The sequence below is a fragment of the Dinoponera quadriceps genome, unplaced genomic scaffold (genome assembly GCF_001313825.1).
Source record: "Dinoponera quadriceps isolate SergipeBrazil2010 unplaced genomic scaffold, ASM131382v1 scaffold323, whole genome shotgun sequence".
Classification (NCBI taxonomy): domain Eukaryota; kingdom Metazoa; phylum Arthropoda; class Insecta; order Hymenoptera; family Formicidae; genus Dinoponera; species Dinoponera quadriceps.
The window spans coordinates 305,359-320,684 of NW_014554579.1; the positions used below are offsets into that span (position 1 = coordinate 305,359).

At 41.3% G+C, this 15,326-nt stretch overlaps 3 protein-coding genes across 3 annotated transcripts; 1 reads left to right on the forward strand and 2 right to left on the reverse strand.

The window, feature by feature from the left end:
- Positions 1-9: 9 nt before the first annotated feature.
- LOC106752166 lies at positions 10-3,380 on the reverse strand. The gene is made up of 4 exons (XM_014633687.1): positions 3,153-3,380; positions 842-2,988; positions 488-777; positions 10-363 (listed from the first exon to the last, which is right to left on the reverse strand). The coding sequence occupies exons 1-4, from the start codon at positions 3,225-3,227 to the stop codon at positions 194-196; spliced, it is 2,682 nt and encodes an 893-aa protein (XP_014489173.1). The 5' UTR covers positions 3,228-3,380; the 3' UTR covers positions 10-193.
- Positions 3,381-3,724: 344 nt separating this feature from the next.
- On the forward strand, positions 3,725-14,296 carry LOC106752173 (acetyl-coenzyme A synthetase). Its single transcript, XM_014633700.1, has 10 exons — positions 3,725-4,375; positions 5,492-5,707; positions 7,964-8,159; positions 8,234-8,619; positions 9,071-9,263; positions 9,352-9,507; positions 9,824-9,991; positions 10,053-10,242; positions 13,197-13,442; positions 13,804-14,296. Exons 1-10 carry the CDS (start codon positions 4,287-4,289, stop codon positions 13,998-14,000), a joined length of 2,037 nt encoding a protein of 678 aa, XP_014489186.1. The 5' UTR covers positions 3,725-4,286; the 3' UTR covers positions 14,001-14,296.
- Positions 10,251-12,527, reverse strand: LOC106752174 (enolase-like). Its single transcript, XM_014633701.1, has 5 exons — positions 11,828-12,527; positions 11,449-11,573; positions 11,100-11,345; positions 10,530-10,968; positions 10,251-10,425 (listed from the first exon to the last, which is right to left on the reverse strand). The coding sequence occupies exons 1-5, from the start codon at positions 12,220-12,222 to the stop codon at positions 10,320-10,322; spliced, it is 1,311 nt and encodes a 436-aa protein (XP_014489187.1). The 5' UTR covers positions 12,223-12,527; the 3' UTR covers positions 10,251-10,319.
- Positions 14,297-15,326: the final 1,030 nt, after the last annotated feature.

Here is a 15,326-nt window from a genome sequence, read left to right on the forward strand (position 1 = left end):
TAAAAACAAGTGATATGTAGTGTTTTTTTTTTTTATAAAAATCGCACAAAGAACGGAACGTACAAAGGATTATGTTTATTGATATTCCGCGTCTACAGCCGATTTATCACACGAATAACGATATACCGACTTAGTCTTTCTTTTTATAAAATATATTACTCGAATAGAAAAAGTATGAAATTTGATCTAGAATTTACAACAATTTCGGTTGTCGTTTTAACGTTGAAATGTCCAATATCCTGCTGGGACATGTGGTTCCTGGTGTTTGTACAAAAGGGAATTGACGCAGCGCGGGATTATTTTTCCCAGTCGTTGCTTTAAAATCGCGTTTAGGTGCCACTTCATTGTACACCTGACCGGTATCTGGAGAACAAATAAATACATTCAGCGCACTGAATTAAGCACAAAGTACTAATACTCGTGATGTAAGATTTTTACATAACTTCACATTAATTTGTATCAATTAGTACCACGAGATTATACTTACCCTCCGTTTGAACGTCCTGATTCCGTCCCGGCAACAACTGATATCTTTCTAAGTAGCGCATCGTAGCGAACGACATGTTGGTCCCTTGCATATTGCTGAGCATAAGATGTTTCAAGGAGGACGATCCTTGTTTGTGCAGCGCTATGTCGGTTAGCTCTTCGTCACCTAAATATTTCAGCGCTAATGCTTTCATATGCATACTGGTGTTTGTTTCATTTACGACACTAGTGGCATGGGTCATGTTTGCCTGACGGTCTAAACGAGGATAATAAGACGAATCGAAGTCCAACCTTAAAAGGAAATCCTGTTATTATACGTATCCAACGTGATCCTGATACAAGTGGAGATACGTACGTCTTATTGTTACCGTTCGGTAACTCTCTGTTTTCATTGTCAGTTATACTGATCCCGAGCTTTCGAAGTTGCTCCAAAGTAGTTGCTTTAACAGTGTTCAACGCTGTGTCATCCTCTTGTTCGACCCTGCGAGCCGCAGTAGCCTCGTGATGCTCCTTATCCTCTATAACAGCGGAATTTTGTAAAATCTCATTGACCTGTCCCAAAACGTTGTTGTAGAAAGTCCAGCCTATTTTCGAGGTACGCTTGAGTTTGTCGCTTTCGTCGTCGCTCGGATATTCCTGCATCTCCACGTGAATACTCGGCTCCGGAGTCGGTGGTCTCTCGAATACCCTGAAATCTCCTCCGCTCAATACTATGCTGTCACCCACATTCTTCGCTTCTCTAACATTAGCCATTGGCTCCTTATTTCTGTGGCTTTGATAGTAATTCGTTGCGGGCAAGTGGACGTTGGGCGAATTATGTCTGTTGGCATGCGTCCTCTCATCGTCGTTTTTTTCTCCATCCGTCGCGATGTAATCGTTGACGGCAAATGCTTTATTACAGTTTGCATCCATAGGGCTGCCCGCGTTCCTAGACGATATTATTCTCGTACTTTGCGCTTGCTCGTCCGTATTGCTGCCTTCTCTCATGCGCATCTCTCTTTCGCGTGTTTTCTCTCGATTCAGATCTCGATTGAGATCGGTAGCGAGACGCCGATACATCTTTGGGGATTCCGGGGTATTGGTCGTGTTGTACAGATCTGGTTGCTTCGGAAGATGCATCTCTGAATCCCTCACGGAAGAACTCGCGTTGAAATTGCTGCTCTGCTGGTGGCTAGAGGACAAATAGCTCTCCGTGTCCTCGACTATGTTCTCCAATTGCGCTGTCCCGGGTTTGCGTGTGAATGCATTCTTGTATCTTTTAACAGGCTCCGATGTGTCGTGCATATTTACGGGATTGTTCCTTCTGTTAATACCGTTGCTCTCTCCTGCGGAAGTCTCCTTCTCTTTGTACATCTCGGAATCCACCAAAAACGGACTGTTTTGCATGGTGAATTCGAAACTCGTCATGACGCCAATGGAGACCTTCTGCTCCACAAAAGTTTTCTTCGATTGCTGTTCCAATAATGCCACTTCCAATTTACCGCTGTCTTTATCTTCGCCGGTGTTTCCCGGCTTCTTGTTTTCTGCAACCGATGAAGCTTGTCCCGCGTTTTGCTTCACGCCTTGATTCTGCGATTGCGCGCGGCTATTTGCAGCGTCGTAACAATTTATGGCTGAGTAGCCGAACACTTGATTCGCGTGCGACGACGAACAGGCACATGTCGATTTGTTTCGAAAACTCTCCTCTTGTAGTCTCACCAGCCTGTCCACTTGCAGCTGCAAAGTTTTAATCTGTTCGCTTTGACTGTTTACAAGCTGCAACAAAGTCTTTACCGTTTCATTATTGTCCATGTCACGACTTGAGTAACTAGGTGTATAAAATTGCTGAAAGGGATATGGACATGACGTATATGGTATTTGGAGATGTTCATTCTGCTTTAAAGCATCCACAAAGGCATTGCTGGGCATTCTTATAGCGGAATCAGTCACACATGTCGCTCTCTGTACAGGATTGCAAGAAAATAACTGTCTGTCAGAAGATTGCAGCTGAGTCTCATGTTCGTGATCATGAGAATTCTCCATATCAGAACATCTAAATTTCACGCTCTTCTCATGCGTTCCATCATTAAGTCTTGTATTTGTCAGTCTGTTCTGAGTATCGCAGATTTTACTTTGCTCCTGTTGCTTCTGCACAGTAGCATCTTGTATATTAAACTGAGATGCCTGATTATAGCTATAAATATTTTTACACGATGGTGAAACAAGCTTTGTATTTACATAATTGTTCTCTCTAGAATAAATCTGCTCTTTCCATGCTGTATATGAACTTGGTGATGTCGAATGCTTGTCTGAACTCGATGATGTCGAATTAACTGTATACAAGTTTTGATTGCCTGAATTTGGTGATGTGACATTAATGTGTTCTATAGGCTTGTTAGAATGTTGCACTGATCTTGTTATTCTTGCTGATGATGAACTAACATCTCCATCAATTAGGTTTCTTGCTTGTGTAGATTTCTCAAAGATTAATGATACTTCTGGAACACTTGGTACAGCAAAATGCTGAAAAATTTTTAAACAATTGTTCTATGATTACTGTACATAATAGATTGTTTATAAAAGTATCAGGCTTTCTTTTGTAGACTGATTATTTTAAAAGAATAAAGAAAATTGTAAAAAAAAATATTGAATTGTGCTCTTTATTAGGTTATTTTAAAGTGTCTTACATCGAGTTTTGTTATCGGTTTCGGTGTAATTCTTGGCTCAAATTCCTCTTCGACATCGTATATTTGACGGTGCATATTGGAAAGTCAATTGTTAACGTAGAATAAATACTTATGCGTTAAATTTTTGTGTTAACGATATTTCAAGTAACGATTTAATTTCATATTAGTCTTTTTGTTGCGTATTATAAACTTGAAGTAATGTTCGCGATTAACCCTACTTTCGTTCGATTATTGTGATTACATTAGCGGTTTCCACATTCAAAGGCTAACATTTCATTGGTCGTACGACGAGTCCCGTCAGATTGGCTATCGGTGGAGTACTCCTAATGCAGGATTCATACTGCATCCGACGGTCCGCTATCCAATAGGAGACTTCACTTTTTAAGGTCCCTAGCTAGCAATAGTTTTGTTTCTAGGAAAGGTTTCCTCCTATTGGATATCAGACGACGTTGGATTTGATGCAGTGTGAATCTTGCATAATGTCGAAATTCATCGAATATTCCGAAGTCACGGTTGATAGTAACGCCACCAGGCGAAAGGCATCACTTTCTGCTCGCGCCGGTTCTATTGATCGCGACGTTCAAATCAAATCGATCGTTCAAAGCGCTCATTGGCGAATATTCAAAACTATCGATCGAGATATCGACCGTTTTTGGCGCGTGCATGAAAATGTCCGTGATGTTAGCGAACTTGAGAGCGAGGTAAGCAGCAAGGTTCTTCGTATCCCCTTGCTCAATTCAGTCGAGGCGTATTCGATAAATTAATAATTACAAAATAGTCTGTCAATTGGAAGCAATGAAGGACTGTCGTTATGGTTACACAACCAGGTGAGGAGGCGTTATCGGTATCGACCTGTCGCGATGCGCCGTACGGTCGGACGTGCAATCCGTCGTCGTTACTCTGTCGTCATTCCGTGGAGGGTCGTGCCGTGTGCGCTCATCGCGTGGTGGGACAGTCGCGCTTTATCAGTCAGACCGGTAGGAATTCGACTGCCACTTGGACGTTTCCACGAAGCGTGTTAGGATATTACGGATCATACTTTCGGAAAGTAGAGCGTCTCAGCGGCATCTTTCCCCTTATCTTCACTGTTGTTATCTGTTCGAAAAGTATCCCGACGAAAGACAAGGGTGAAACATGGCGGATAGAATATACTACCCCAATCCGGAGCTCGTGAAGACAGCTCACTGTGGTAGCATGGAGCAATATAAGCAAATGCATGAGAGGTGAGTGGATAGATTTCGCGAAAAATTTCCGCGCGTCACTCGTCGCGGGAAAGACGTGTATCAGGACGACAAATCGAGGGTTGACACACCGACGAACTGTGCGTCGGAGCGACGCATAAATGTTGCGAAAAGCGGAACCAATATAGGCGCACCATAATCGTTCAGATTACTACGCATATTCATACGGTAGCTTGTTAGTCGCGGCTCGTTAATGATCGGCGATAAAAGAGCAAAAGGATGACCGTGGCAAATCTGCTTAAAGGAGATAAACGCGATGCCGGTTATTTTCAGAGACGGAAACGTCGTCGTATTTTCCGCGATGTCGTAGGGCTCAATTGGAGACAAGTTGGTAATAATGCTCCGGACGTTGAAATTCATCTCGATTTTACGCGTGACTCGGACGTTACGCGTTCTATAAAGAGCACAAATCGAAGCGTGATATCGATCCCATGGGGTGGGACGAAATTCCCGTTTAAGGACATCGCTGCCACGCGTGGACAGCTGGAAATTCGCGAAACGAATAGAAGAAACGTTCTTCCGTTATTCTTCCTTGTTACGTTAATTGAATCCTTCGTGACCTATTGTCTATTCTATTCCTCTTTTAGATGTATATCGACTTGTCATCTCAGGTCGATTCGATTAGCCTTTTGAATGCCTCGTGTAGATTCCCGTGGGAACAAAAATCAAAATCTCGAGCGGTACAATATCGAAGGGGGATGGTAGTTCGTTAGAACATCATTGCAGCTGGGGTGTTACTTCGCGGCTAGTAATTTCGTAATTTCGGATTCACCCACTTGTCATCCGGTGAAATTAATGAGAAAGTAATAATGTAAATTACAGGTTCTTACGCAATTCCCGTTCGTCGAATGCGCATAAATTTGTAAATAAAGCAGGACGAAAGTCGTTGTGTAAGAATTAAGACGTGTATCGATTCATTAAATATGAAACTACCGGCTTCTATCGTTATGCGTGACGTGTGTTTAACTTTTAATAATGTTTACGTATGAATTAAGAATGACCGAATGGCGATTGTTTTAACTCTTGTCGAGAAGGGAGTGATAGGAGGTTATCGAGAAGCGATAGCTTGATACGAACTCGCTTTTCTTCCTTATTTAGATCCATTAAAAATCCGGTGCAATTTTGGAGCGAGATCGCCAAGCAATTTTACTGGGAAACGCCGGCGATAGAAGAGAAGTTCTTCTCATACAATTTCGAGCTAAGTAAAGGTGATATTTTTATAAAATGGATGGAAGGAGCATCAACGAACATAAGTTTCAATTTGCTGGATAAGAATGTGAAGAGCGGCAACGGCGATAAAATTGCGTTTTACTGGTAAGATATAACGGAGAATAAATCGCAGATTTGTAGGATCCCCGGCACACATGATATCCGTCTTATGGACGTCCTTAAAACATAGGGATAGAATTTTGAACATCTTTAGGAAGTCCTTTGAAAGTTTGTGCTGCATGAGATGGCGCGGCTCGAATTCGGCAACAGTAAAATCTGAAGTAATAAGCCGACTGGTTGCAGTTGGATAGCTCATTTCCATATTTTCCATGCAAAATATATTCTCGGCTCGTAAATATTCAGCAAGTCATTCAAACTGTACTTACGTTACTGTACGTAGAATTGATGTATTTTTTGGTTTACTATTTTGACGACATTCAATTCGTATTATTTATTTTTATATTTCCATCGATCTCTAACAATGTACAAAGTATTTGCAGAACGAGTAGTAAAAGTCTCAGCAAATAGTATGCATAATATATACATATACATGCGCATATAAAAACACATACACACACACATAGATATATATGTCCATGTAAATATGCAATAAGATTAATGAAAATGTAAAGTTTAGGCATTTTTTGCGATATCATGCCTCATACATATTTCATATCCAATTTGTAACGGATCAATGATAATCTAATGCGAACATGTGTCCACAGCTGAATTATGTCGTTTTTTGCGGATTTCGAACTGTGATGAATAATTTATCTATCTCCAAACAACTACAGATATTTCATGCGGCACTGGAACCGATTCGATTGCGCGGTCGTGTGATCGGTGTGACGTCCGCCGATTCGTTGAAAAGTTGACGTACCGTCCACACCTGCTCCTTTATTGGTCGACGAGGCATCGTACGCGGTCGCGTCAGCTATCGTGTCAGCTCTCTCGCGTGTGATAGCTGACGCAACATCAGGCGATTTGTGTTAAAATTTTTACTAGAATGGACTTTGCTTTCCCAGTTGCTTTTAGATGCCAGAAATATTCGTCTATACAATGAAGTCAAATAATGTTATAAACGCAAAGAAACTGTGGATAATGATGTTTTACATTTTGTTTTCGAGAAGTAACGAATGATACAAAGGCGCGAAAGAGGAGGAAAAGCAAAATGGATAACACACAAATTGGATTGGTCATAATACTATAAAAAATACATGGGCACAAATAAAACATTCTTTAATTGTGAGCTGTATGTTGATAGTAACACAATAAGATATATTTATGTGCGTGTATGTGTGTGTGTTTATATATGCATGCATATGTGTGAGATAGTATGTTAATTATATGCATATGGATTACCGTTCTACCTTGAATTTAGAAAGAAAGATAAACAGACGAAGGTTGTCTTCACACTTTATATTATTTCATACCACCTTTTATCACTAGCACTTTTTACTACTAGCACTTTTAACCCTTTGCACTCGAGGGCTCCGCTATAGAGACAATGCAATTACTTCGAGTTTGAAGACAAATTTTAAATGGCTCCGCTCCGGAGCCCTCGAGTGCAAAGGGTTAACTAATTTCGCAGTTATATTTGAAATATGAAATACATACTGCGGAGAGAAGAATACAAGTTGTTTGTATCGTTAAATAATATTTGTAACATCGTTAAATAATAATAAATCTCTCGCCCTAATTTGATAAGTTAAACATTTTAATTGTGTTTCTGGTATATTTCATTTGTATTTATAATTTATATCATTCATGCGCGTCATCGTTGCCTTGCTCGTTTAAACGGTGTTTGGCGATTATTTGACACGAAAAATTCCAACGTGATCTTATTTACATTATAATCATATAATATTATAATCAGTACCACCAAACGTATTTTTCTTTTGCGGCATGATTTGCGTAATCCTCCTTTAACTTACCGCCAATTACGATGTTATGTGATGCGCAAGACCATGTCTTACATAATATCGTAATTTGTTTCGTGATAATGTTTCAATACATCAGCGAATTATACTTATCTAGAATTTTTGTGGGCATACATTCACGTATATCATGTCACGTGACATGACATAACGTGTTCTTTCCCAACCTTGACTCTCCTCCGTTTTCAAGGTAACGTACAAAATTATTCGAAGGTCTTTAAATCTTGCGTACATATAAATTGTAGGTATCCAGGTAGAACAAGATTCTAATCTAAATCTGCTACATGTACAGGCGTTTTTAGCTATTGGTTTTGCGCTACAAGATTTATTGCACAAGAGGTGCGGCCGATATACGTTTCTTTCGGCTCGTCTTTGACCCTGAATTTTCATCACTGCCAAGATTTTCGAATCGATTTGTTTTCAGGGAAGGGAACGATCCGGACGATTACTCACGACTAACGTATAGAAAATTGCTCGAGGAAACATGCAGATTCGCAAACGTCCTCAAGTCGAAAGGCGTCACCAAGGGGGACAGAGTGGTGATTTACATGCCGATGATCTTAGAGCTTCCGATCGCGATGTTGGCATGCACAAGGATAGGAGCGGTCCACAGCGTGGTGGTGAGTAGAAGACTCGGGTCGGAATGACGGAACGAGAATGATCCGATAGGAAAAAAGATAATGTACGATTGTAGTTCGCAGGCTATTCGTCTGACTCATTAGCGGAACGCATGCTCGACTCGAAGGCCAAAGTTCTCATCACCACGGATGGCGTGTGGCGGGGCGAGAAGTTACTTCTGTTGAAGAACATCTGCGACGAGGCTCTGGAAAAAGCCAAGAAACAAGACCACCAGGTCGAAAGTTGCATCGTCGTCGCACATTTGAGGAGGCTCAGCTCTCCCCAAGGTAAAATGAATGGAGTGAATGGTACCAGCAACGGCAACGGCGCTACGGAGATGCCTGATGTTTCCTGGGACGACGACCGTGACGCTTGGTGGCATGACGAAATGGAGGAGGCCGAGGCGAGTTGTTATCCGGTCTGGATGGCTGCCGAAGATCCGCTTTTTATTCTTTATACAAGGTACGAACTCCTTGTTTGCATTCGTATGAGCTACAGCGATTTAATTAGTTGCAAATGACAGAATTAGTATTCTCTAAGCTTCTTTGGAGCGACGCGACTGTATCACTCGGAGTGGAATTTCATTCCAATAAATTTCGAAGGTGACGTAAGGGGAAAAACAAATTTGCCTGGGAACCAGACGAAAACTTCGCTACAGAAACAGAAAGACCGAATAGAAACTTCACGTGGGAACTTCCCACAGGAAGGTCCTATTCGGTCAATTACTTTTAGTTATCTCAATCGAGTCTTAATGCAGCTGAATATTTACATGAATGTTTTCAGTTGCAGTAACAGAGATATCATTTCTTGTCAGTGAGTTTTTGTCTGGTTTCTATTTAATTGCAGGAACTGAATTCTTTTTTTTCCGAAATGCATTTTTTTGGCTCCACTGAAGTGATCATTTCTTTTATAGCGGATCCACCGGAAAGCCGAAGGGTGTTCTTCACACCACCGCGGGATACTTGATCTATGCGGCGACGACGTTCAAGTACGTGTTCGACTACCACCCGGGCGATGTTTATTGGTGCACCGCCGACATTGGCTGGATCACGGGGCACACTTACGTTGTTTACGGCCCGTTGGCGAACGGCGCGACGTCCGTCATAGTACGTATGCATGTTCGATTAATCTAAATTGCTCGCTCATCGCGTTCCGTTTTCTTCTTTGCTCTTAGTAATTCGTGTTCGTTGACAGTTCGAAGGTACGCCCTTTTATCCGGACAACGATCGATACTGGTCGATCATCGACAAATATAAGGTTACGCAATTTTACACGGCGCCGACGGCCATCAGATCGCTCATGAAATTCGGCGACGAGTTCGTAAAGAAACACAACTTATCCACACTTAAGGTGAGTCTCACGGTGATTTAATTCTCGTTTGATTCGAAGAGTCACACACAGGTTGACACATGTGTATTACACGGAAAAAACAATTCTGTCGATGTAACTGAATCCATTCGTGTTGCCTGATCACTAGACGAAAGCACGATTGTAGGAACAGAAAGATTTCTGTAGAAAGTTTCTACTCGATTAATTGCTCCCATTTGTCTCAACCGAGTTTTAATACGAATGTTCACACGAATGTTCTCAGTTGGAGATATAATTTCTCGTTTTTTCGTCCGATTTCTATTCAGTTGCAAGAACTGAGATTTTGTATCCCGCGCAGGTGCTCGGCTCAGTTGGCGAGCCGATCAACAGCGAAGCCTGGCTCTGGTTTTACAATCTCGTCGGCCACGGGAAGTGCAGCATATCGGACACTTTCTGGCAAACAGAAACTGGCGGTCATGTAATTACACCGCTGCCTGGTGCGACGCCTATGAAACCGGGTTCTGCGGTAAGTGATTCTCTTTTCTCCCATAATTCCCTTGGTTAACTTACTTCTAACACACGAACAGACGTTCCCGTTCTTCGGAGTTCTGCCGGAGCTTCTCGACGAGGATGGTCACGTGATCGAGGGCGAAGGAGAAGGATATCTCGTCTTCCGAAGACCATGGCCGGGCATGATGCGGACTCTCTATAGCAATCATCAACGTTTCCAAAATACGTATTTCGATCGATTCAACGGATTTTACTGCACGGGTGACGGTAAAGATCGTTAGCTTCTTTATGATCGGTCCCGGGAATTGTGTTCGAGCTGGTAACGCTGATAACATTAATTTTTTTTATTTCGCTAGCGGATTCCGATATTTCGGCCCAGCATATCTGGCATCTTTGCCGAGTTCCTCCTCGATCCTCAGTATTTGATTGTACTTGGCTATTCTTTCGCCCCTGTAATTGACGAGGCGCTCAAATGAGAATAAGATCGATTGGGAAATGCATCGGAAACAAAATTCGAACTTCCCGTGTATTTTATACACAGCTGCTATCGTTACCTGCAAGGTGCACCTGCTTTGATTTGGCCGGCGGACAACCCGACCGCCACATCGGCGATGAAGTTGTCCTCCGTTTCGGCGCGACTCGCGCTCACGGCGTAACCCCAATCGTTGATCTTCGCCATTTTCGCGCAATTAATCAGCTCGGTTACGGTGCCAATTTGCGGTATTCTTAGCACGAGACAATTCGCCACCTTCCTGTCTATTGCCTCCGAAATTCTCTCGACGTTCATCGCCGTGAGGGCGTCGCTGACCACTTGGACATCCTGGCCGGCGATAGTTAACCAGCCTTCCCAATCCTCTTGATCGAAGGGGTCTTCAAGCGAGACTATCGCTGGAAATTCCGAAAGGTACTCCAGGTATCGATCGCGCAAAGCTTCGGCTTCCAAATAATCTTCAGGATCGGTTTCTCCCGTCTTGTATTCTAGATCGTACCCTCCTGCATGAACAAAAACGCGAATTCTCTTATTATTTTCTCTTTCTTTCTCTCTTAATTTCGTCGAATAGAATTCCACTTTAATTCGAGTGACTCTCCACTCATGTGGAATGAATTCTCTATTCGGAATCGACCTTCTTTGTAAAAAGCACTCGCTGCCATGTCCAGCGCGATCTTGATTTTGCCTTGGTAGCCCGCGTCTGTAATGGAATCATTCAAAAGAGCCAGGGCTTCCTTGTCATTCTCCATTTCGGGTACGAAGGCTCCTTTTTCACTGACGGGCGGTGGGCCTTTTAGTCCTTGAGCCGCGACAATTTTCCTCTCCGCCACGCGATACACCTCGGTGCCCATTTTCACGGCATCGGCGAAGCTCTCGGCACCTGTATCGAACACACACGTACGAATTGGATAAGAAAAAGTAAAATAATACAAGAGAGGAAAATAAGATAAAGATAAGAAGAGATACTCGGTCGTTGGACGTACCTACAGGTAGAATCGCGAATTCCTGACAAGTCAAATTGTTGCCGGCGAATTTGCCGCCGCTGATTATGCTGAAACTTGGCACAGGCACGTACAATTGTCCGTTCTCAGCCAATTCAGCGATATATCTGAAACATGGACAATTTCAAGAAGACGTCAACAGAAAACATATAGTGTGATTGAGATTCAGCCATAAAGACGAAATGAAGATGATATGAAAGTACATAAAGAAAATCCCTGCAGAGAAACGACAGTTTTAGGTCATTCCTTTTCCTGAAGCAAACTAAAATATTTATAATACATCCGAAACAAATCCACAGAGAATGCAGTACTAATTCAGAAGGTAAATTAAGAACCAAAGGTCAATTGATTAATATAATACCTGTAAATCGGGAGACCTTTCTTGATTGCTCCAGCTTTGCAGCAGGCTATGGAGACCCCGAGGATAGAGTTTGCGCCGAGTCTTGACTTGTTATCCGTGCCATCTAGCTTATTGAGCAGCGCGTCTATCTCTGTTTGTTGACAAACGTTCAGTTGCGATTTCATCAGTTGGGGCGCGATCATATTGTTAACGATATCGACTGCTTTGAACACTGAGCGACCGTGATAAGCTGCCATGTTGCCATCTCTGATCTCTATCGCCTGATTCGGGTTGATTGCTACGGTGGATGGTACTGATGATCGCAGCAAACCCACGTCGGTGATCACGTCGACTTCCAGAGTCGGTTCGCCTCTGCAGTCGAATATCTGACGGGCCTTGATCTTTTTGAATGACATTTTGTGACAAATTTTCCCCAAGTTCAGCGCGGTGTTTGTCGGATTATACGTTTGCTCAGTTTCGCGGATACATGGATTTTGCGACGTTGTTTCGGCTTCGACTTTTGGTAACTACATAATCGGGCAATTTTGACGAGAATTACATTTGACGTTTGGATCGACGGTGAGACAGCAGAATGTCTAAACTTGGTTCAAATGAATTCAGGCGAGACAATTGTAGTCGCGTCGTGCTTCTTAAGTTCGTCCGTGTCGGATTTTCAACGGCGAATTAAGGTCTACATAAATTTATTATTTATTAAACAATATTTTTCTATATAATTTACTTTAAATATCGAAATAATAAATGCTAAATTTGAGCAAAATTAAGACAAATATATGCACAATATTACAAATACGGGGATATATTATTTATTTTTTATTTTCCTTATTAATATATTTACTTATACGCCAGTTAAATTAGTAGAGGTGCGCACAAATAGAAAGTGGTCTATAAATATTTAAATATATGTATATATATATGTACATATATCGCGTATATGTATATATATGTACATATATCGCGTGTAAATTTCCTATGTCAATATGAAAAAAATGGTAAGTAATTCTGAAATTTTCGTATCATGTCTTTATATTAATCCTTAATGTCACAGTAGTTTTTTCGTTAAATTCTTAAATATGATTTATAGAAGAAATTAAAAGTAGAATATTTAACCTCAAGGAATACGTATAAAAATGTCATTATCAGTTGCGAATATTTCAGCTTCCGAATAGTCAATCGTTTTCTAATTTTATAGACATATAGATGGTATTCCATCAATATGTAACTAAAACTGAAATTCAAAAGTATTCAAAATTCAAATTAATTCAAAAGGATCCTTAAGAAAATAATTTGGCGGACCTATCTTAATCCTGCTCTGATGGCACAGAAAGAATCTCAAATTCACGTCTGATTTCTCTATTCGTTTATATTCTAGGTGCGAGGCGTGACAAGGACGGATATTTGTGGGTAACCGGTCGTATCGACGATATGCTGAACGTTTCTGGTCACTTAATGTCGACGGCTGAAGTAGAAAGTGTTTTGGCGGAACACTCTTCGGTAGCCGAAGCCGCGGTAGTGAGCAAATCGCATCCTGTCAAAGGCCAATGCCTCTATTGTTTCATCACGCCTACCGCGGGAAAAACATTCGACGAGAAGTTGCAGGTCGAGCTTAAAAAGAAAGGTGGGTCTCGCCGATTCAAGCGAATCACTTTCAGCAAATTCCGATTAAATCTATCGACGATTAACCGACAGAATTACCGACAGCGATTTCTAGCTGCGCAATTTGTCGTCCATCGATAGCAGTATTCGAAAAAATAATAATTCTGTATACGTTAACAAGATGAAGCAGTTAATACACGACTCTGAGACAATAAATTTAAATATAAGTTACAGAGAGTGAAGATAAGAGAATTTTCTTACTTTTTTTTTTATAATAACAAAACCAGTGTTTCATGACTAAGTTAACCGTCGACGTAGTTTAATCCGAATTCAACGTGAAAGTTTAACATATTCACGCTTTGCTGAGAGTACGATTTGAACAGTGCGCGAGAGAATCGGCCCATTCGCCCAACCGGACGTCATCCAACATGCTCCGGTTCTACCAAAGACAAGATCCGGCAAGATCATGAGACGTATGCTGAGGAAAATCGCAGCTGGCGACAGAAATATCGGTGACACGTCAACGCTAGCAGACGAGAATGTCATCCAGCTCCTTTTTGAATTAAGGCCGTGCGTCTAAGATACGCGTCTCGTGCTTCTATTCTAGAAAGAAACGAATAGGATATTAATAAGAAAGTCTTTGTCTCGCATCGTTCGTTCAATGAATACTGAAAAACGTATCGCACGATTTCTGAATAACGTCATAAAGGTGAACAATAGATTATAAACACACATTGAATCGAATTGTTTCACATAATCGCACAACATCGGTGGCGCGATCGTATTCCAAGATTTTATCATACGCCCAATCATTTGACGTCCATGTATAAGATGCATAAAGAGATAGAGTTGTTATTTTTAATTGATCAATCAATTCTGACATTGTCACTCGAGAGAGAGGGAGAGGGGGGGGGGAGAGAGAGAGAGAGAGAGAGAGTAAAAGAGACTTCAGAGGGAGCAAAATCGAAATCGTTCTTCCTCCTCGAGAAGAATCACGAGAAACGAAAGAGACACATTGAAAGTATAGCTTATTAGAATTATAGAATTACAGGATAGAGTTAATTGATTAAGTTATTAATCGTTCTTCTCTCAAGGAGGAGTTGTAGCTGCGTTACGTATCTCACGATACGCTGACAAGTGCTATCATACGTGTGTTATCTTTCTTTCGTTGCAATCAAACGTTGTAAAATCAACGTTGTAAAATCACAAGTTCTAAATTAACCGCAAGATGAAAAACGCTCTATATAGATGAATCATTACTAGTAGCGCGCAAAGGATGAGCAAAATACACTGATTGCACAATTATAAATTAATCGTTATTTAAGAGACAAGCCGCACACATACATACACATGATACGTATATATATATATATATGTGTGTGTATGTGTGTGTGTATGTGTGTGTGTTATTACTAGCGGATACCGCAAAAAAAAGCGAAAACGATATTTTGCTCTCTGCAGTTGGAAATAAGATAAAGAGAAATTATTGACGTACATACAGGGTGTCCACCGTCGCTATACGTATTTTTTTCCAGTCACGTATCCCATGACGACATTCAGATGATAAGATATCTCTCGCTCTGTCTCCGGGAGAATACGTGACTGAAAGAGAATATCCGGCCGGGGTGTACGTACTTATGAATGAAAGTCGCCTCGTGCCCCCCATCGCGGGACACGTAACATACATATCATTCCTCTCGCGGAACAAAAACAAACCTTAGGTGTGATATAATACATGTATATGTATGTAGATATAAAAGCGAACGGAACGTAAGCAGCAAATACGGCTATAACTATAGACATATATGTATATATATATATATATATATATATATGTGTGTTAAGAGTGAATATGTTACAATCACGATCGTTCTGTTAAATGTTCAAGAGTGTACCGTTTCTTTCG